Source organism: Struthio camelus, chromosome 2, assembly GCF_040807025.1.
Source record: "Struthio camelus isolate bStrCam1 chromosome 2, bStrCam1.hap1, whole genome shotgun sequence".
NCBI classification, from domain to species: Eukaryota; Metazoa; Chordata; class Aves; order Struthioniformes; family Struthionidae; genus Struthio; species Struthio camelus.
The window spans coordinates 17,152,554-17,175,456 of NC_090943.1; the positions used below are offsets into that span (position 1 = coordinate 17,152,554).

The 22,903-nt window shown below is 39.1% G+C and overlaps 1 protein-coding gene across 18 annotated transcripts in view; it reads left to right on the forward strand.

Annotated features, from left to right (window-relative positions):
* The first annotated feature begins 390 nt into the window (after positions 1 to 390).
* ARHGAP12 (Rho GTPase activating protein 12) overlaps positions 391 to 22,903 on the forward strand; it is an 87,572-nt gene continuing 65,059 nt past the window's right edge. For 10 of the 18 annotated variants that reach the window (XM_068934410.1, XM_068934412.1, XM_068934413.1 and 7 more), the window contains exons 1-2: positions 412 to 550; positions 6,831 to 7,588. In XM_068934410.1, coding sequence (XP_068790511.1) covers positions 6,920 to 7,588 — 669 coding nt within the window. In that variant the 5' untranslated portion in view covers positions 412 to 550; positions 6,831 to 6,919. Of the gene's footprint in view, positions 551 to 6,830; positions 7,589 to 22,903 lie in introns of all 18 variants that reach the window. The other 8 variants (XM_068934411.1, XM_068934426.1, XM_068934414.1 and 5 more) reach the window with 6 other exon arrangements.

The following is a 22,903-nucleotide window of genomic DNA, read 5'->3' on the forward strand; positions in this document are numbered from 1 at the left end:
CTCATGTAATTAGAGACACCAAGCAAGACGACGCCGAATAGCGGAGTACGGCTATTCTTATTTCTTTTCGGTCAGGTTATTTAAAGGGCGGAGACTTTGTTTTCCATCCGTTCCTTCTATGACATACGGAAAGGGATAGCTATTTCCCTCCGCAGCAGTAAAAGCCTGAACGGCTTTCGGGGGCGGTGTTAACGCCGGGGGCACGCAGCCTGCAGCACCCGGCACCCGCCCCGGTACCGCTACCCGCACCCGCACCCGCACCGACTGCCCGCCGCCCGCAGCGCCCGCCCCTGCCCTTGGCGCAGCCGCGCAGGCGTCCTGCCCCCCCGCCGCGCCGGTCCTAGCGCCCGCCGCCTCCCGCGCCTCCCTCCCGACACACCCCCGCCTGGCCCCGCCCCGCCCCCGGCACGTGACGCGAGAGCGGTGACGCCGCCGTGCCCTGGAGGTGACACTCCGGCGGGGCGGGCGGAGGGGCCGCGAGGGAGCCGCCGCCACCACCATCATCATCACGGCCGGAGCGGGCAGCGGGCCTGGCGCGGCGCCGAGGCAGGTGAGGGGGGCGCGGGGGGCCGCCCGCAGCGGCGGCGCCGGAGGAGGAGGGGGTCGGAGGAGCGTGGGCCGCCCCGGGGGCAGCCGGGCCGGGCTGGGTGGCCCTGAGGCGGTCGGAGGGCACGTCGGCGCCCGCGGGCACGGCGCTGCGGCCCGCCCTCGGCCGGCTCTGGCTCCGTGAGGCGCTGCCCCGGGCGGGGAGCCGGCGGCGCTCCCCGGTTCTCCCCCCTTCCCCTCCTCCCTCAGTCGCCGCCCTGCCGGGGCCCCCCGCCGCGGGCAGCGCCCCCCGCGCGGGGCAGCCGCGGTGCCGCCGCGGGGGTGGCCGCGGCGCGGCTCTGTGCCGCCGCGGGCAGCGCGGAGCGGCCGCCGGCCGGAGGGCGGCTCCGCACCTGGGCGCCGCGGGCTCGGCGGGCCTCGCGCGGCCGCGGCACCTGCCGGCGCGCGGAGCGGCGCGGAGCGGCGCGGCGCGGCGGCGAACAAAGGGCTCCGCGGCCCGGCGGCGGCGGCGGCCCCCGCGCCCCGCTGATTGCGCCTCTCGGTGCCCTTTAAGTAAGGCGGAGGCGGCGGCGCGGGGCGCGGGCACGGGCGTGCGGAGCTGTTTGGGGCTGCTCGGGCGAGTCAACAACTTAACCTGAGCGCGCAGCGCGGAGGAGCGAGTGGCGGCCGGCGATGCTCTGTAAGCTGGTTAAGGTGCCGAGAGCTGTAACGTGGCTTTAAGAGCTGCCCTGACAGTTGTTTAAAATACATCACTTATTCAGTGCTCTGAGTCAGTAGGTAATTATTAAATGGTTACTTATTATGCCTTTAATTCTTAAGGAAGTCGGAGCTCTGGGAATCTAGTGTTTGGAATAGTACTTGATCTCTGTAGTGCTTTTTTCCTGAGGAAAGGGTGCAGGATTCAGCTTGTTTTCTAGGATTTGTGAGTTGCCTGCGTTTTGTTTATATTCGTTGTTTGCGTTTGCCTTTTTGCTATATTTTTTAAATGATGTTTGCTTACAAATGGTTGCTGTAAAATCTTAAGTTGATGTCTCCTATGCAATTTCAGTGTATGGAGAATTTGGCTTTGCGATACTCTGACAAGAGAGTGGGTTTCTGCATATGTTAGATGAGTGTTACAAGTGCTACTCCCAGTTTCCGTACTTAAAAGCCTACACTTCGCAGATGTTTTTCACAGGCGCTAGTTCGGTGAGGGTTGGTTGTCACTGTTGAATCTGACTGAATTGAAAATTTGGCTGAAAAGTTAGTTATGCTAGATAAGGAATGGTGCCCCTTTGGAAGAAAGGCATAAATAGGGTCGAATTCTGACTGAAAGCCAAGATTATTGTGGGACCGGTCTCCCAAGAAATGGCCGTGCACTGTATCTCCTTGAACTACTGAGAAAACTGACTGCGGAGGACAAAATAATGAATCTAGTCAGCAGCAGCCAATGTGTTTTATCTGGCCTGAATTGATAAGAATTCATCCTAATTTAGCTTCAGTAATTGAATTTCTTTCTGTGTCAGCATCATGGAAGGGTTCGTTACTGAAATGGGTGAAGTTTGATGCTGAAAATGGAAAAAGGATTACACAATCAACTGTCAACTGCTGCTGCTTTGTAGGACATCACTAACAAGGGCACAGGCAAAATTTTAAGGAAATCTTTTGAAATCCTCAATTTTTTTTCTGTAACCTATCGTTTGTTTGTACTGTGAAGCAAACAAAAATTCCGTAGCCATGGTGATTAAGGTTTTTCTGAGAGGGAAATAAAAGAACTGGAAAAAGACTTCCTGACATATTGCAAAGTTTTAATTTGGTTCTAAAAGATTAAAAAAATATTCTGTGTATGATAACTTCAAAAAAAAGGTATGAAACATCTGTTGTGTACGTGCTGTGTTTGGTTTGTTTGTTTTGTGTTTTGGTCTGAGTTCTAGCTGAATGCTGAAGTTAGGCATGACTAAAATATTTATATAGGTGTATACGTGTTAGGGCCATGGTTCAAGACCGTTCGGATGGACTTTAAGAGCAATTTAGTGAGTATTTTCCTGCAGTTAAAATTAAATTGATTTTACTACTTTAAATAGGTAAATATGTTGCTATAGGGTTACGTGGACTAGAAAAGGCCTACTTCTAAACAAGCATAAAGATATCTTAAACCAAACCAGTCTAATAACGTTTGGAGATGTCATTGCAGTAATTTAGACTTGATTAGAAAAGATCCTAGCTTATTTAGAAATATGTAGAATCTTGCTAGTGTCAAGCGCTACCATGCAAAATCTAACTTTACCTTTACTCCCCCTTTGAGAAAAGCATATAATTCCCCCAGCAAGAGCAGGGAGGGTATGCTCCCAGGAAGGTGTGGGGTTGTGTTGCACTGCTCTCAGGGTGCAGGCCCCGCTGTGATGAACTGGGCAGCCGGAGGGCAAGGGAGCAGCAGCACCCTCCAGGTAGGGCTGGAGAAGGGAAGGGAGGAGCCGACCTCTGTAAATACCAAGCATTGCCAGTTTTACTCAGTCTTAGCTGAGTAAGAGTTGGGAACGGTTCCCATCGGAAATTGGAGCCTGAAGAAATCTATGCCTGGATACCTAGTGAAAGATCTTTCAGCGGTCTGTTTCTTCAGTGTAGGGAGTACAGTTCGGTGCTGGCTTTGCAGTTGTTTCTTAGATGATGAGCAGCCAATGCTGTGTATATAGTCACAAGTGAGCTTTCTCTCTGAGACAGCATGAATGCTTTGTAAAATGGTGGAATGTATTTCTGTGTAGGGGTGTAGTCCACCTTAAATTAGTTACCTGTGGCATTGAGGCTTTACTTTATCAAAAGAAAAGTGTGGCTTGAGTCTAATTTTTGGTGTTCATGGTAAGTTTTCTTATGTCTTTGTTAGTGGGTCTGTTCATAATGATTAATCTCTTAATCAGGTTAAGAGAATTCAGAGACTTTATTTAAGGTGCTAAAGCTTACAGATGTCCTCTGTGGAAGCAAATCATTTTGTTTCATACTCATCATTTGCCAATTAAGGTTCTTGAACCTTCTTTACTGAAGTGGGTGTCATCTTGCATTACAGGTACATTAATGGTACAGGGAAAACCACCCTGAGCTTACAAAGTCTGTCCCGCTATATCACTTCAGTTGTTGACCAGTGGCTCAATAAAGTCGTGTGCTCCACATGTCCATATAGCGTGCTTGCTTCCAAATCGTTCTGTGCCCTTCACAGCAGAGGTCTGGCCAAGGCTGCGGTGCCTCTTTAGCCCGAGTTCACAAGACGGTGGCTCGGACCCTTGAAAGAGCGTTACAAGTAGCTGTCCCCAGGGTACGCATAGGGTACAGGAAGTCTGTCTTCTGTGGCAGAAATATAAATAAATTAAACTTACTGCATTTGAATCTATGAAATCAAGACTACAGTAGTTGTCTGTAGGCATATGGAGTTAAGCTGATATTAAGAAAACTTGCTGAGAAAGATTTCCAGGGTGTATCATTGGTATCTCTTGTCACTTTTTATTGAGGCGGAGAAGTAGAGCCTTGATCCTGATGCCATCTGTTTATAAAGCCAACTGTGGAATACAACCTGTCTCTTTTTAATCATATGTGCACTGTTACCAAATGTTTGCTACAACCTCTGAGGTGTTCGATATCAGTCTACTGACTGTTCTGCAGTTTGGATGAAAGAACAAAAAATTTAAGAAAAGCAACGAGGCTGCAGAACTTGCTTTAAAAGTGGATGGGGCTGTTCTTGTAGTTGATGGCTTGTATTTAAATAGTTTCTTAAAATTTTATTAACTTTATTTTTTTTTTTTTTGAAGCATAAAATGCAGCTTGTATTGAGCCTATTTTGAAACAACATTAAGCATGCATGTCTATGTATATAATTATATGTAATGATTTTTTTTCCCCCTCACTGGGGAGGTATATGGAGTAGGCAAAAGAGGAGAAAAAAACTCCAAGCTTTGTGGGAAAACATAGGCTTGTGCTTTTTCTTTGGCTTCTATATGGGACAAGGGAAAACTCCGTGAGCGAGTCCTCATACTTACCTTTTGATTTCAAACCTAACACAGCTTATTGAGAGACTGTAACTCAGAAACACTTGCATTTTTCTGGTGTATGACCTTGAGGCTGTGAAAGGAATTAGTAACAGTTTTGAAGAAGTGTTGGGATGAGTCAGATTTAGTGACAAGAAAAAACAGCATTTGAATGAGACAGCTTCCAAAGTTAGGGTGAGAGTGAGAATGGCTACAGTTTGTATATGTTTGCCTTCAGTTACAGTTGCTAAACAACTGGAGATAAGCCTTAAAAATATCTATTTATGTAGAACAGCAGGTTAGCTAGTTATTTTGTTAAAGTCGCATGTTTCAATGTCTAGCTTTACGGCAGAGAGAGTAAAACAGACAATCCTAGCATTTTTTTTTTCCCTGCTGTTTCGTATTTCTTTTGTTTTTTGTTGTAGCCAGCTTTATTTGGATGTGGTACCATCTTTTCCTTCTGCCTCAGCCTCCAATAAAGTTGTAAGTCAGATCTTGTGATTCCATTTGGAGTCTTGTAAGCAATTACAGCTTTAAAGCTACCTATAGGAAATGCTTCCTGGATGTGAAAGAAGATGGATGGTGGGGGGTGGGGAAAAGACTGTTTAAACACAGGTGACTCCTTTTAGGCTATGTTCTTGAGCTTTTTAGTTTTTTTTTTTTTTTTTTTCCTAGTGACTTAGTGGGAAATGCATTATATTCAAGGATCACACGAAATAGCAGAAGTCATGAAGAAAACTGGAATAAATGTTACAGAAAGGAATTTCTGCTTCAATTCTCTGTAGAAGTCTTTTATCACTAAGTGATTGTTTCTGCAGTTAGGCCCTAGTGTGGTAGCTGAGTTCACACTGCATCTCTGTGCCTGCATGGAATTGCATTAGTTCCACTGTGTTGCAGGATAAGCTTTGCAAACCGCATTGTAAAGTCTGAGCTTGCAGAGCTGCAGATTTCTAAATTATTTGCCTTATTCATGAAAAGAAGCATTTTTTTTGTAAGATTTATTCATTAATCTTTCTGAAGTTAACTATGGCAGCGTTTTTATCTGAAAGTTCTGCTTGAATGTTAAAAAAATCTTCCACTCTACTCACGTGCTTGATTTTTCAAGAGTAAGAAATCAGATCTTTCTTGTTAACTTGTTATGTAGTGTTCAGTGTAAGTTGTTAAAATTGGTTCTTACCAACTCATAGCCTTTAATGCTGTATAATTAAACAGGGAGCACTTGGAGTTTGTGGACAGGGATACAGTTGTTATTATCTGGACTAAGAGATGCTAAAAGTCCTTTTCAAAATCTTAATTTTTATCCTTCCAGTCTATTTATTGTCCACTTTTGGTTTTGGTTCTTACTCCTGTTTCATTATGTTTTGGTTTTATGTTTGTTTGTTTTTTAAGCTCATGTAACTTTTGTTTAGCTTGGGTTTTCTGTGAGGTAAGTATCTCTAAAAATGATTTTAAAAGAAAAGTAAATGGTAGCATTTAGACCACTAAAACCAAAGCCTCTCAGAAGCTCTAAATACTTTCATTTAATACTGCCGTGGTTATAGATAAAATTCACTTAAATTGCGGTTATGCTAGCAATTTAAAGAAATAAAGAGTAATCATGCTACCAGTTTTAAAGACGGTGTCTAGATGCAGAGGCAGTGTAATCTGTATGCAGAGAGAGAGTATGTTTCGCAGTTCCCTAGTGACTGGCTTCACCCTTAGGTGAGGGTTGGCATGGTTTGGAGAGCATGCCACACGCTTGTGACAAGGATTGGTAGCCCACGCTGAACTGATGACTGGGGTGTAATATCAAAGGGAGAATTAAAAGGCTTTGTAAGGAATTCTGAACACTCTGAAAGACTCTTGAACAGAAAGAGGATTTGAAATAAGCAAACAATAATCCTGTTCTTTTAAATATTTTTTCATGTATTAGTATTCTGCTTTTAAACGAAATTAAGCCTATATGTAAGCAAGAGATTGACACAGCTATTCCACTGGAGCTGCTCCTCACCCTTCCCAAGCCCTTAAATGTCCTCAACTTTACTTAGTAACAAAAGCAACAGGCTTAATGGGTAACTTGGAGATGGCAAGAAGTTTGTGTGCATATGAGGGTTAAATTTGTTTCCGGGTTTCTCTACTTGCTTTCTGGTTCACGGCTGAGAAAGGTGTCTGAAAATCTTGTAATTTTTCATTGATTTATTAGTCTGGGGTCAACAGAAATTGAATATGCAGTGCTACTTTTGAAATGATTTTCCTTTTAAAGTGCTCATGTATGTGTAATGAAGTAATTGTCTATATCTCTTTTTCTTACAGCTCTGATTAAAAGCAGAAAAAAAAAAAATACTTCCCAAACAGAATGCGGCTTACCTTTTGCCTGAAAAGGTGAAATCTTTCAAATAGAAATGGCTGACAAAGGTGTGAAGATACTTCCAGGACAAATATACATTGAAGTGGAGTATGACTATGAATATCAGGCCAAGGACAAGAAAATTGTGATTAAACAAGGGGAGAAATACATCTTGGTGAAAAAGACTAACGATGATTGGTGGCAGGTCAAAAGGGATGAGAGTTCCAAACCCTTTTATGTGCCAGCGCAGTATGTGAAGGAAATACCACGAAAAGCACTGATGCCACCTGTTAAGCAAGCAAGTATGCTGCCAAATAGCGCATTGAAGTTGACACATGGATTACAGAGATCCACAGAAAATGTGAATAAGTTACCAGAACTTTCTAGTTTTGGAAAATCTTCTCCAGTCCAAGTGTCTTGCTTAGTTCGAGATGCCAATCAAAATCTGGGACCAAACAATAGCCCCAGTCAAACTTTTGGTTTGAGTCTGGACCTTACCCAAAACAATGGAAAACTTAACAATGAGTTGCAGTCACCCAAGATTTCCAGTCAGTATAGAGCCCTCTCTGTGGGCCACTTCCCGTGTCCAGAGCTCTTGGAAATAGAGAAGACCAGCTTCTTGCATGAACAGTCTTGTGATTCAGCAGGAGAAGGCTCAGAAAAAATCCATCAAGATTCAGAATCGGGGGATGAACTCAGCAGTAGTTCCACAGAGCAAGTGCAGGTAAGCTAAAAAATGATTTCTGTAGATTTATAGAGTTTTCTTTTTTTCTTTCAAGTGTTACTGTAATTGTTTTCCTAATGTTTTGAGTTTTCTTTCTAATAAATAAATACTTTTTTTTAAAGCATATTCAAGTAAAAAGTCTTGCCTCTTGGTTATTCAAGTTTAAAGAGTTGATATGCATCTATTACTTGCAAAAATACTTTGATTAATTTGATTTACATTATCCTGTGGTTTAATGTTATATGAGTATTTCAGTTAAAATTTTTTCTTTATTAAGATTATTTTGAGGTGACATTGAATTTGGGTAGCACAGTGATTCTCTTCCAGAGTCCGGAGGCCTACTGCTGTAACTTCTCACTTCTAGGCCTGTTAACTTTGAAACTAGAGGAAGATAATGATGCCAGTTGCAGCTGTCAGCTTTTTCTAATTTGTGTACAGATAGTCCTGTGAGCTGTAAAGTAATGTATTAGTGGATGTAGTAGTTTAAAAATGGTACACTTAAATTTTGTATGGAATCTAATTTCCAGCTGTATTTCATTTGAAGACTCTTACTGTAATGAGTCAGCCTTGCTAATTCTTCTTCCCGCAACTTTACTCTATATTAAAACTTGAAACGTGAGTTTTCATTAATTAGTATGGAAGAATCTCAAGAATTATATACTCCCTCCTTAGGCTAAAACTGAGCATTGGTGTACTTCTTACTTAGCAAAATGATGGATTACTTTTTTTAATTGCGTTTAAATCATTCTCCCCCCTCCACTCCCCCCCCCCTCAAAAAAAAAAAAAAAAGTACTACCTTGACTTAGATTATCGGATCAATCAACTGTGGTAAGGGTAGGCAAGTTAATTCAAGGCTCTTTTAATTCCAGAGTTGTTCTTGAACGACTGTGTGTGTACATACAGATGTGTATGTGTATATAGGTATAATTTTTTGGCCTCTTATGTTTTTCTGTAGAGTTATGTTAAGCTCTTGGAGAATTCTAAGATTAGTAATTCTCTTCTCTTCTACACCTTCTTACACTTCGTAATATGAAACTTGTGGATTGGGTACAAACTGATCGTTATAGTAAATCTCATTTACCAGCATCTGTTCGGAATATGAAAGGATCTGAGTTTAAGTGTTATATTCGAATAAAAGTTGATATTAACTTTAGAAATAAGAATCTTACCATGGACAGTTGTGGACTGATACCAATTTGCCAATAAGACACCATTAGGACAATGCTGCTTAGTTAACGTGAGTGCATATGGGAAGATCTGAAAGATAGAATGGGTAATTTGTATAGTCTTCAGCTGTGTGAACTCGTATATATGTATGCATACATATATATATATGTTAATTATACATATTAATCAACATTCAGTTTTTTTAATATCTCACTATTTTTAGTCTTTAACTGAGCAAACTCATATCTGTATTAATTATGCATATTAATCACTCAGTTGGTATTTTTTATACATTTTATTGCACTCTTGGCCTCTTTCTTGAAATTCTGAATTTCTCTAGTTACAGGACTTCATGTCTCTAATATTTGTTATCTTTTATAATAAATTTAATTTCATTTATGCTTTTTTCCTCTCAAATAATAAGGAATAAGTAGGATTACTGTATTTGATTTCTGTTTTTTAATACTTATTTAATGTGAGGATTGATCAATTTTCTTTTTACTTTCTTTACAGCAGTGCCCTAGCTCACTGTAGTTGGTTTGAGCCACTTAAAACTTGTAAGGATAAAATATTTATTTGATATTCACTTTAGAAGCATGTCTAATAGCCCATCTACTGTCATAGTAACTGTTTGCCAGATTAATGAGGACATTTTTTGATTTTTGTGAACATCCCTTTATATCCTACTTTAAATAGTTTACCATACTTAATACTGCATGTCAAGTCCGTTCCTTCTGCTGTATTGAATATAACTTGGTGTGTCACTTTCTGCATTTAAAGTAGATGGAATTAACATTGCATGAACGTGTTTTGTCAAACAATAATGAATATATGGCCTGCAGTTTAGTCTCCAGGTGACTTTCTCAGTACTGGTATCAGGCTTATTGTTTTCAACTCTTCTATTTTTGTTGTCCCAGTTAACTGACTAAACACCAAAATGTATTTATAAGGTTGGATTTGAGTGGGGCAAATAGGCAGATATACTTATAGACTTTGCTGTATTGTGCAAGGTCTAAGATGAGAATTTTCTCAAAGCTTGAAAATATGGATCCTAAAAATGTAACATTTCAGCTGTGGAAAAAACCATGGCCTTATTTTGTTAATGTTACTGCGAAACTACTGCTGTTCTTAGTCTCACACAATAAGAGTGTGGATGCTCAATATGTTTTGCAGTTGTCTTATTTTAAAACTCTGAAGCAACTTAATTTCATCATGTGGAATCACAACACAATTAAAATATTTGACATTTAGTAGCCATAGGGATTAAAGCAGCAGTAGCACTGATGTCACTGTTAGCTCAGTCTAGATATTATGAGTGCCAGTCTTCTCTACTGGAACGGTCCCATGCTTTTTTTTATTCTTTCAATAATGAGGATTGTTTAGCAGAAATCAGCTGTGCAGAAATTAATGGCTTAGAAAGCTGTTTTTATTGCTCTTAGGCTGTAGCAAGAACATCAAGTTCCAGGCGTTTGCACACAAATGCAACTTTCACTTCACAGGACAGGCTGACTGTGGATCTCCCTCCCCTGTGTTTTTTGTGGAATTTAGTTGTGTATAGTCTGCGTCATTAAAAAAAGTTAATGTTACTGTGAAATTTGAATGATGTTTTGTCTTAGATTTGTAAGAGTGGAGGCTTGAATGGCCTTAATATCTTTACGTAGATGAAGTTTTCTGCCTACCTGGACTACTCATCGTTTAAGCTGTCTGGATAAGATGGGTGGTTAGTGTTGATGCCAGCACAGAGCAGATACAGAGGCAGACTTGAGAGTTAAGGAGTCTTTTTTTGTATTTGTGCCTTTTTGGAGAAGGAAACTTTAAATCGAATGGGCTCCATGGCTCTGTTTCCAGACAGCTGTAGAAATGGGGGATGGATTAGTCTGAGATGATAATATTCATCTTTAGTCCAGTCTTTGGTGTTTTTTATGTGTATCCTGAGTACAAATGTATGAGATGCAAAGAAGTGCTTGTATTATGAGAAGACCATTCTAAACAATGGTTACATTATTCACTCAAAATTATTTTACAGCTCTTTTCCAAGATTAAAGTGCAGCTTCTATAGCTGGACAGTCTCCAGATCAGAGGTTTGTTGGCTGTGGAAATGCTGGAGGATCCACGTTCTTCAATGTACAGTACAGAGACAGGGATTTTTTAGCAGCTGAAATCTTGCATGAAATGAAGGGTAGAGAGATGATGGTATGGGAGCAAAAGAACTTACTGATGAAGATATGAGCAAATGACCTGGTCAAGAGAACAGAAACGTGTGTGAATGCTCATGTCCCTTTTAGACAGAGAAATACCAACAATTGGGTGCAACTCTGATGCATAAGGTGTTTTCAGAATCAGATGATTGCTTATGGAATGTGTATTAATGCTCATGTCCTTTTATACAGAGAAACACCAACAACTGGGTGCAACTCTGATGCATAAGGTGTTCTAAACATCAGATGATTGCTTATGGACTTGAATTGTAGAAAGGATAGAGATAATTAGAGGAAGTAGAGCTTGAGCAGAAACAAATTCCAGTTTTACTAGATTTAAATTAATAGCAGTCCATTCTGGTGGAAATGGTAAATACAAGTAGAACTGGAACTGAATGAAATGGATCAGGAGTGTACAAATAGACTTAAGAAACACTCATGTGCTTACAGTGCTTAAAGCTGTGAGAGTCAATTACATTACTCAAAATCTTAGGAAAATGGTATCAGATGTGAAAAGAAAGGCAGAAAATACTCCTCAGAGGCTAACAATAGCACAGACGGAAGCTGAGACAGTTGCGTAGCTGAGGCTGGACAGTATTTGAGAAGCAGCTGGGAGGTTAGGGTGAAAAGGAGTAGAGTCCGGAGTAGCTGTTCTGAGGAAATAAGTCTGTATTTAGGCATAGCTAGTTTCTCAGGAAAGAAGAGTTGAAGCAAAACTGGTAGAAATTAAAAAGGGTCTTGAAAAGGAGCTTTGGATGGTGTTTGCAGGTAAAAATCTATTAACAAGTTTTGAGAGAGAGAGGATATGCAGACTGATAGAGCCGAATAAGTTTGGAAGTCATGTCAAGAAGGTTAAATGTTATCTGTATGTGAGAATGGTACTACAAGATAAAATAGTTAACAGACAGGTATTAGAATCTGCTTTCAGCAATGCTAAAGCATATCCTACCTGAAATACTTTGTTTCAGGTGAGGATGAGTGTTCCTTCCTCTTCCGTCATAGAAGACACGGGATAGATATACAGAAGTTTAAAATATTTGCTGACTTAATGTTACTATTTTATGATTATTAAAAAGATGCTTCTAACAGCAGGCTGCTTTTAATCATTATAAATATAGACAGTGACCTATTTGCAAAGATTGTTCTGTCTTTCATCCTCTTTAGTAATTGACTATTGCATAAACCGTGAAGCACTAAAGGGGATTATCACTAGGATGACTGTTTTGCTTTGATTAATTCTCATTACCAAAGCTCCTACGAATGGAACTCTTTCTCTTTTACTTTTGCAGTTTCTGTGGGAATTGCTATAACTTTTTTTTGCTCAGTTTAAAAGTGTTTTGTGTTTATATAGAAAGTGTGAGAGTCCTCCTTCTGGAGATCTTAGCATTCTTGGCTTTGTCTTGCCATTTAATTGATAGTCGAACACTGTCTGATTTTTCCATCAGTCATTCTTGTTGGTCGAATATGAACCCTCTAAATAAATGACTACTACTGGTTTTGTAGGCCCCAGATTTAATTTGCTACTATTTTAAGAAATGTGCTGCTTTTTGGGGGGATGGGGGGGCTTTACATAAAGAGATTGATGCTTAATGAAATTGAACATGTTTGCGAACTTGTGGTAGTATGTATAGTGTAATGTTTTAAATAAGATTTAAGTACCATCTTTTTAATCTCTTAGCTTCTTAAAATCAGCATTAGAATAACTAATTTAAATGCTGAAATATGCCCATTATAATGGGGTGAAGAGCACTTCAAAACTTTTAATGACGAGGAGCTAACAGCTCTCTGATTTAAGGAATTTTGTAAAGCACTAACAGTAGTGTGTGTGTGTGTGTTTTTTTTTTTGTGGTTTTTTCATTTTTTTTCCCTTGCAACTGCTGGTAGAAACCTAACCAACCTGAAATATTTTCTGAAATATATTCAGAAAATATTGGTAACTCTGAATGCTCTCTGTCCAGAACCTTTCAGGAATAACTCTTCTATTTTTTTGTCTTACTCTATGCTGGCAGGTTTGGATAACTTGAACTTGCAAGAGTGCTGTTTGTGATCAGATCTTAATATTTGTAATGTGGAACAACTGTGCAAGTCAGCTAGCAGATAGCTGTCCCTCTCCTGTCAGGATGAGTAATTCTGGAACTAGGTGCCCTAAAACAAGAAAACTCCATGTCCCACTAACACTGCCTGTAGCCCGTGTGCGCCTCTGAACTTTCCTGCTGCAAATTACATTGTCCTTCTTCTTAAACAATAAGTATTATGGCCACAAGACAATTGTGAAAAAAATCATAATCTGAGAGAAAAATATGTTTTAGTTGGCAGACTTGTTCTAATACTGCTGTTAAAACTGGCGTCTGAATGTTCAGCTGAGTAAGACACAAATCTGCTTGATATATGCGGTTTTGTTTTATTGGTTCAGAATTGGAACCAAGGTGTGGAGCACTGTTAAAATTCTGCAAGTGCCCCTTTCCACCCCTGTTTGCCTTAATTTCGTGCAGAAAATGAAGTGGAACTTCTAGGACACCAGCCTCTACTCATAAAGGCTTTAAACCTGTGCTTTTGATCCTGGTAAGAACTATTTAATAGCTCAAATGAAGCTCAAGTTGCACTTCTTAACTTAATTCCATATTGTGACTATTATTCCTTTTTTGGATTTCACCCAGAAAAAGTGTCATTTCTAGTGCGCAATATGAGTTTTGGTGCCCGCTGTGCCACCCGCCTTTTGACGTAGTACAAAATACCACCCTTGGCATTGGTAACAGCAGCATCTTTATGGTGGGCGGGGTAAATACTTAAATAGAAAAGCAGCAGGAGGAAAATGAGCCGATGTTTTGGCTGACTGCTGCCTAAACTTAAAGCAATTGGAGATACTGGAGACGTGCTTGTCCTTCATTGGCAACTCTTCTGTAAGTTTTAACTTGGGAAACTGCAGACACGGAACAAACTCTAACCTGCTTGGTAATAAACAAAAACACTGCTGGAAAATATTGGATCATATCTTGTTCTTATGCATTACGTAACTGTGAATGTAAACAATTTATATTCTGTATAACTGTACCTAGTTACTATCTAGGCAGTTGTTTAATAAGGCAGTGCTTGCATATTAAGCAAGTATGCTGTTAATTGGTGGAATGTTAGAGAAAGTCTCACTTGTTTCACAGCAGTGAGACAGAATGGTGGGGAACGTATGACTGGACAGAGTGAAATGCGCAGCACTTCTTTCAGATAGGCTGTTCTCTCTGGAATAGTAGAGACATTTGTGTTTAAAAAAGGCAAATAAAATCTATGCATGTCTAGTGCTCAAACACCTGCTGTTTCTCTGATGTGTCTTGTCGAATATGTTTAATAAAAAAACACGATCAGAGAAAAGCATTTGTCCTTGCATAGGTTTTGTTTTAATGCTGAATTTGCTGACAAAGAGTCTTTTTCCAGGAGAGTAAGAATTTGTGGTGATGAAGAGTTTCAGAAGACTTTTGTGATGGTGAGTGATTGGGAAATACCATGGTAGATGACACTTACCAGTTTTGAATTTAATCTATCTTTATATGTGCAATTGATGGCTTCTGAGCTAGTTCTCAAGAAGGATCTTGACTTTCTAATAAACTGCTTTATGAAAAAGTGTCGGGTTAATGCAAAGAAGCAGTCAAGCAAAGAGATCGTTGGTAGTAGGAAATGGAGCAAAACAAAAATGCAGAACTTTTAAAATACAGAAATACCATGAAATTATTTACAGTGTATAAAGTTGTTGGTCCCGCTCACCTTGCAAAGGAGATAGAAGAGCTGAAAACAGCATAGAGAAGGGTGAAAATTATGAACAGAGGCATAAAACAGTTCCTGTGTGAGGAGAAGCAACTCTTCCAGTTGGAAAAGAGAGGAGTGAAATGGAAACATAACTCACTGAAGAAACTGAATGTAGTGTGATTGGTCATGCTGTCTTTCAATACAATAACTGGGGGGTTATGAAATGAAATTAATGTGGCAGCTTAAAAACAAGAAAAGGACATTCTTCATACGACGTTTCTGCAACACTTGGCTAAGTTCTGGAAATTATAACCATCGGGAATTGTGAATGTCAGAAGCTTACCTGTGTTAAAGGATTGATTATGTATTTTCATGGAAGAAAAATCTATCAAGAAGAGAACCCTTACCTGTGGCTTAGGTGGTGCTTGAGTTATGATTTGGTTGAGACAGAATACATTTGGGATGTCAGTGCAGGCCTCCTATGCCTCCCTGGGCAAGTGCAATTAATGGGTGTTTCATCCTTCTTATTCCTTGACCTGGTGCATTACAAAGGTGTATCCCTGGTATCACAAAGATAATGGATTGTAGAAAAAGCATTAACTCTGGAAAATTTGGCAGATGTCAAAGGGTTTGAATAAGAACCATGCAACAAATTTTCATTCCGGTAGATGCACAGTTAGTACTGAGTACAGAGAACTCCTGATTAAGCAGGTAGTGTGCTACTGAAATAGCTAAGAGATTGTTGACACATAAAATAACCTATTTTTGATAGTTCATTTTCTTTCTACAGCTTTTTATTTGCTTGCTGTGTCTGTTCTGTTGTAAACTCTTCAGATAGGTTGAGAGCTTCATTGAGAACAATGATGTTCTGAAGACTGGCATAGGTATTCTGCTAATCAGAGTCTATATTTCAATGAGTTCCAGTTGTCCTTTTGATAAAACAGTGTGCTAAACAAAAGCTAGCAGTTGAGGAACTGTCTACATGGACTGGATTTATTGCTTTATGTTGGTTTTTGATATTGTTATCTGGCTTCAACTTCTGATTGTAATGAAAGTTCTCAATTAGAATTTATTGCCACCCCTCTTTAATCTTACATATGACTTTTTTGAATTTAATTAACACTGTTTTAATTGTTCCCCTTTTAAATGGTTTGCCTGGGGCTTTTGGATGATTTTCAGATCATGCAGTTAAATTAAATAGCTTCCCTGTATTCTTTTAGGCTCACCACTGAGAAGTGGTGAGCTTTATGTATGTTTTTTGGTGGTGGCCAGTATAAGCAGTTGTCATCTTGCTTTTATTTTCCTGTGTTATCTTTCAGTTGGAACACTTTGCTGCTCTAGTCACCACATGCCTCTACAAATATTTATTGCCAGTGTAGTACTGAGAGAGAGTGGTGCTGGCTTAAGCAGTGTTGTGACCAAGTATGTAAATACTGGTGCAATAATAGCTAATAGTCCTTTATAACAGATTGAATAGATGTAAATAGCCCAGTGCAAAGCTCTGCAAATCTCGCAGGTGGAAAGACACACTTGCCTTTTTAATGTCACTTTTATAATGAGACTTTTGCTACAAATGTGCTAATGTATAGAAATACTCTGACAAAACATTGATTTAGAAAAAAAAATCACAAAAAAGTTTCCTTACTCTCTCAGCTAGTTGTTCAGTGTATGTAATAGTGTTGTGTACCCATATTTCTTTTCTAGATAGCTTGATAAGTTGCCAGGGTGTTGTTTAGAAATGACTCGTATTACAGCAGAAACTTTACACCAGATTGCTTTTAGTCATTGTATGTTCTTTAAGCATTCAGGAAGATATTTTTTTCATAGGTTATTTCAGAAGAAACTTTGATCTATGGGAAAGTGTCCTAATGCTTTAAAAAATTAGGTTCTTCAGTAACTAGTTGACTGCTTTTCCACTGAATTTCAATAAAAGTGCGCTGTTCTCTCTTTTTTTCTTCTTTTTTTTTTCCTGGGGATCTGTCAACACATTTAGCTCTATCCATATCAATTCCTGGCTATCTGCATGCAATTGAAAGAGCTAACTGGTATCTGTGTCATGCATAATTGCATAGTGCTTTAGACACAGGGGAATATATCTGTGTGTGTGAACACACACATATTTGTTTTCTGATTTTTGAGCAGAACTTAAATAACTACTTTGTAACCAGCCTAACCAAAGCTAGCAATTCTTTTGATACTTTTCTGTTAGCAATTTGATCCTCATTTGCATATGAGGATATGAGGATATGTTGGAGGTGCACTCCTGCACAGTAACTTCCTGAGATATAACCATCAGTATTGGACATATTTGAGGAGGAAGAGGGGTTGGGGGGTTAAGGATGGGTCCTGACTGAGGTCTTATCTGTCCTTATCCTCCTTTCCAGGTGCAACATTCTAACTTTTAATGGTATCTCCATGCTGTGCTAAGGCCATGTGCTCTTTGCACCATATCCCTTCTTATTCTTTAATCCCCATTTCCCTGCCCACACAGATATCCCAGAGGATTTCACCACTCCTTCCAGCCTTGCTTTGTGGCTGCCTTGCTTTAGCCAGGGAGCTTGAGCCTGAGCTCCTCCGCAAGAGGAAGCCTGGCCCTGCCATTGCAGTGTGGTTTCCTTCCAACCCCCTCACTCGCTTACCGTCAGCTCAGCTCCTTATACCTATGCCAGCAGCAGATCCTGACCAATCAACCGTTGCTGCCTTCACAATTATAAACTACTGCCTTTAGCTTGCTTGCTTGCTTGCTTTCCTCTTGTCTTTGGCAACGCAAGGGGTGTGTTCTTGCTATTCTTCCTTGCCTCTCTCCCTGAGAGACCTGTCTCCGTTCCTACTCTCCCTGACTTTGAGAATATTTGTTCTTACAGCAAGGTGTGGGTTATTATGTACCAAGGTAGAAATTTTCCTGTGATTTTGTTGTTTACTTTTCAATGAGGTTAACCATGTGTATAAAAACTAGGCTGCATTTCTCCTCTCTGCTTCATTTTATATAAATGTTGAGGTAAGAATGTGCTCTTGAATTGCTGTTTTAACTACCAGTAGTGGAAAAACGTGGATTTCCCATGTTCAATTTTTTTTTTCCTTTTATGGAGAAAAAACAGAAGAACCCAAATTCCAACTGCTTTGGTAAAATCTAGCTCTAAACTCTTGTTCTGCTTTCTTTCTTTGTGAACCTCTACAGACTGCAGATTTTGTCGAAGCTTATGGTTTGATGAAACCCCATACAGCATTTATGAGGGCTGTAGGCAAGAGTGCTTTCCAGCAGGTTGTTGCAGCTGCGTGTCTTCAGCACGCTTTTTATTAAAAACAAACAAAGAGAACTGTAGGGGAAACAATGTCACACTGGCAATGTCTTTTCTTGCAGTTGGTTGCTGAGGAAAGATTTCTCTTTCTCTGCTGTTTAGTAGCTGTGAGAGGGGCCATATATGAGGTTAACCCTTCCTGGGGTGGTGGTTTGCTTCTTTTGCTCTCTGTTTCATGACCCTTCCTTCAGCTTCTTATAACAAGCTTGCGCTCTGTAACAAACACCACCAATATTGATAAGATTTGTTTTTTAATACTGTACACTAGGCCAAGGCGATTTCCACTCATGCATCCAGTGAGTGGAAAGGGTAGAGCAAAATCATGTTGCACTGTACACTTTTGTGAACTCTGATCTTGACTAGTGGTCATAGCTGTGCTCAGAAAGACCCAGCTAACCTGCTGCAACATGTAATGATAAAGCTCCAGATTCTGCGATGGAAGTCTCATTCTCACCCATCTGTAGCAACTGTGTTACTGGATGGTGGGTCTTCCTTTTGACTGAAAATTCATCTACCTTTTACCTGATCATAATTTGCTGAAAGTTGCAAAGCTAATATTTAGATGTTCAGAGTGAACACAGTCAGTCGATAGTGGCTAATTAGGCAGTCAGCTTGGGGCTAAGACTACAAACTGATATTTGTAGCTTGAAAGACTATATTTAAAAACTCTGTCCACAGTTGGGCTCAAGAATTTCATGCTCTCTGCCTGCTCTCACTTCATCTTCTTGCAGTGCTCTTTGCTGCCTGTCCAGAAAATGCCGCTTCGCTGCGCCACGTGTTAGGTTGTAAACTGCGATTTGAGTTTTGAAGACGAGGCTTCTATGTTGTCCATTGTGCTATTAGATCTGGGCTTAAAGTGCAGCTTTAAAATATTTTAAAGTAAGTAATAAAAATCTCCAAATACTGTATATTTCTGTATCTCTGTACTGTCATAGGGGAAAAAAAATACTAGTTTAATATCTACTTTCATTGAAACAAAGTGATGGTTTAACACCTAGCTTATTTGAAAGTATTTTTATTTCAAAATTAAAACAGAAAGTGACAAGAGTATACATTATTTACTCTGAATACTGAATTACAGAAATAACTGTGTTCTTAAAAGGGAAAGAAATTTTTGCTAGAGTAAGGAAGATAAAAGGGAAGAAAGAGTACAGAAATGTGTGGCTGAGTTTCATGTTTTCTGCCCTAAAACTGAATGCCAGCAAACTATCTGCAAATGGAGAGAAACAGACTAAGAAATACAGTCATAGGGCAAATGTGTATGTTGTTTTTTTTTTCCAACTCCCCACAACAACTAAAAAAGATGCAAGTTTGCTGAGATTGCTATGAGAATTATTGCTCTACCTCTCGTTCAACTAGCGCATACCACTTGTTGCTGAGTAAAATGATTGAGTCTCTCTGGGACTTTGAAATAGGAATCTTTAATAGTACAGTTGTGTAGTTCTTCCTTTCTACATTTAGCAAAAACTGATCTTAAAAATCTCAAACTTCTTGAAGCTATGTACTTTGGGTTGGATATATATATATTTTAAATAATTATCTTACTGTTTTGTACACTTTGCCAAGTGGAATCAGAATATTAAACACTTTGAGTTACTGAGGCCTGTTCTAGCTCAATTAAAGGTCAAGAATTAAAAAAAAAAAAAAGTAGAAGCAACATAACAATTATTTGCAGGCTTGTTTGTGTATAGTCTTAAACAGCTGATAAAGTTAATATTCTTTCTTTGCTTAAATTCTGATAAAGGGTCTCTTATCTAAATGTGCCAACTACTAGCGCTTATTTTATTCATCCTGTCATGTCTTTTAAAATCTTTCAGAATTTGAAATCTTGACTTAAACTGATGTGTGAATGTCCTGTCTGGCATGAGATTTTAAAGTTTTGATTGTGCTCTGGAGCAAATCCATTGCGGAAGCATTTTCTTCTGAATTTAGAAGGACTTGTGGCATTTTTGTCCTTCTTCTCTGCAATTCCATATATTTGAAAACATAGATGACAAATACTATTGCATGTGAAATTCTTATGGTTTATTTCAAAATTTTATCATTTTATCATGCAAGGTAAGCTGGGTATATGTGTATACTGGATGTGACAATATAAGTAGCCAGCTTGATATCCTGTTCTCTGTAATCCAATCTGTAATGGGAATTTAATTTTGAAATGCTTTTTCCAGTGAACTTTGTTTATACAAGTGCCTGACGTTTTCCTAATAAACCTCATTAACGGGAGGTAAAGTTGATTAAAAGTGTCTTTTATAACATGAATGTTGGCATCCAAAATCATTTTGTTTTTCCTGCTCGAAGAGGTTTAAACACAAAATGTAAATCTAAAATATTCCAAAAATCAAGGAGCGCATGTTCACTTAATTTTAAATGCAGAGCTGAGATCATGCTTTTGCCCTCTTGCTTCCTGCCTTAAGGTTTCCTTCAGGCAGGCTGAATGTCCTAGTCCAAAGTACTGGAAGCCAGTAGGGATGACAAACAAATGCATCATCCTGAAATACCAAAAACTCCTTTGAATATTAAGTAGCAATCACTGCTCTGAGTTGTTTCACAAGTGGCTTTGTCTTATGCCTTCTATAAAATCTTGCTGTCTATCATGCAACCCACAGATTACAATCAGTATTACACAGTGAGAACGTGAGATAATATTGGCAGTGAATGCCGATTTGGTAAGGGACTGATATATGGCAAGCATTTTTTTTAAAGACGGGGGAGACTTAGCTATTCACTGTTGGTTGAAATTTGCCAGGTAAGAGTTTTGATTTAAAATACAGATGTTTTACATCTGTTGTAATAATGAATTAAATCAATAAGTGGGAGCGGAACATCTAATTTTAATTTAAACAGTCAAATGATTGATTTAACCTACATTAATTGAAATTGTGTTTACATATGTTAAAAACTATGAATTTGTATGGAAATATTTATTTTATCATGCGTTGCTTCAGTAATGCTTGGAGGAAGGTTTGTGGGGGGAGGGGAAGAGCCTATCAAACAGGCAATCAAAGCTATACTAAACAGCTTCATGTCCCAAATCCTTTCCCAGTGAGGATTTTTCATGTTAATATATTATGCTAAGCATTTCAATAAAGATATGTTTAGTAGTCACAAAAGTGACAATGTTTTTATTGATTTTTGCAACTTCTTGCTACTATTGGATTTCTATTTCTCTGTGATATGTCAGTATGGCCAAAGCTAGAAATGACATAAAACTGCTTTTTCTCCTAGTTGACTCTGTATTATAAAGCATAAAGCATTCACATGTGTTTGAGTAGTGTTTAAGGGTTTAAAATCTTCCTGTGATGACAACTTTATTTCTCTGAGAGATGAATGTTGGCTGTATGGCTTATGCTACCTCGAGTCCAGCTCAATGGCTTCAGTTGTATGTATTTTTAGGGTTGTTATAGTGACATTGTGCCGGACTACTTGCTCATCTTCTAATCCCTCGATTTCTGTGGAATTCTAAAAGCACAAAAGCTAATAACTTCGTTAAGTGGTGTTATTGAGAAGATGTAGGTAATCACTGCATGTACTCAGTTGCAGGTCCCATGAAGACAAAATAATTTGGGGTAATCTTACTCTAAGGCACTGTAAAACTTACTGGGAGATTTTTGTTTTTAGTACAGCTGTTGTGCTAGATGTGACTAAACAGCAAACTTTTAACAGTCATCAGTCAAAATCAGCTTTATTTAATGACAACGATGTTTCAAAATGCTTTCTGGGTAGCTGATTATATCGCAGCCCTCTTCATTCTTTAACTGACCCTTATAAGACTAAAGCCTTGAACTCCTCGAGTGCCAGCAGTTACCAGTATCTACCTTTCTAGAGAAACTCAATGGAAATACTGAAAATCTGGAAATCAATGGCAAAGCATTTTTTGTGAAAATGCTTTTATAAAGCAGTTTTAAGTATTTGAAATTTTGTTTTTTCTTTCCCTTTTACTCATGGCAAATTATCTCAATTTCCGTAAATAATAATACTTCAAGTATTTTTCACTTGTTCGTGATAATTTCCTTTAGCTAACTCATGAATTAAATGCAACAGAAGTCTAAGGGCACATCGTTTACTGTCATATGCAGTCGAAAAATAACATGCTCTTTACCCTCGTATATATTTTTCTTGGAGACTACCAGAAAGTTCAGCTTCCGTTTTAACCCATGTATTTTCTGTAGCCAAACAGCTGCTTTCTGTCAGCTTTCAAGAAAAGCTTTATGTGCTGGGCTTTGCAGTATACCTTAGTGCAGGAAGTCTGCTGCATACATATCCTCAAAAGCATTTTTTCCAAGAGCTTGGCAGATAGGGCTGTAACACTTTATTATACTTGCAGTTTCAAAGAGAACGTTCTCCAAAGGTTTGTCGTTGTAGCTGATCCTCTGAATGCTGAGCACAGAGTTATAATTCACTCGTGTGGGGGATGGTGGTGTTTGCTGTAGTGAGTGCTAGGGCACCCGCTTATTGCGGGTTGCTTAATCAGCGTGAAACTATTAGCAAATTCTTGCCATCTCAGCTATAACGTACTGCTAATAGGGTTGCTTTATTGCATAGTAAAGTTTAAAAAAGTCTGGAATGTTTTAGTAATTTTAAGTAGCATAACATTCCACTTAATGAAGTTTGACAGCATTTTCTAAACTCCCTCACATAATACACAGGAATGCATTTATCTTACTCTTGTTGAACAAAATACTGATAGTCTATTTGTTTCTTTTCCTAAGGAAAGTTGTTCTTAAATGAAAACTTTTTACATTAAAATTATGTATTTATTACATGAAATACATTCCTGGCAAGAAAAGGGGCCATATAATTAGCTCCTTTTGACAAAATTATTTTTAAGCTTTATATTTGTCAAAAGATCTTGTAAATTTTATTTCAATCCAAAGATTTTTTTTTGATAAGGTTTTTTCCTATTCCCACTCCCC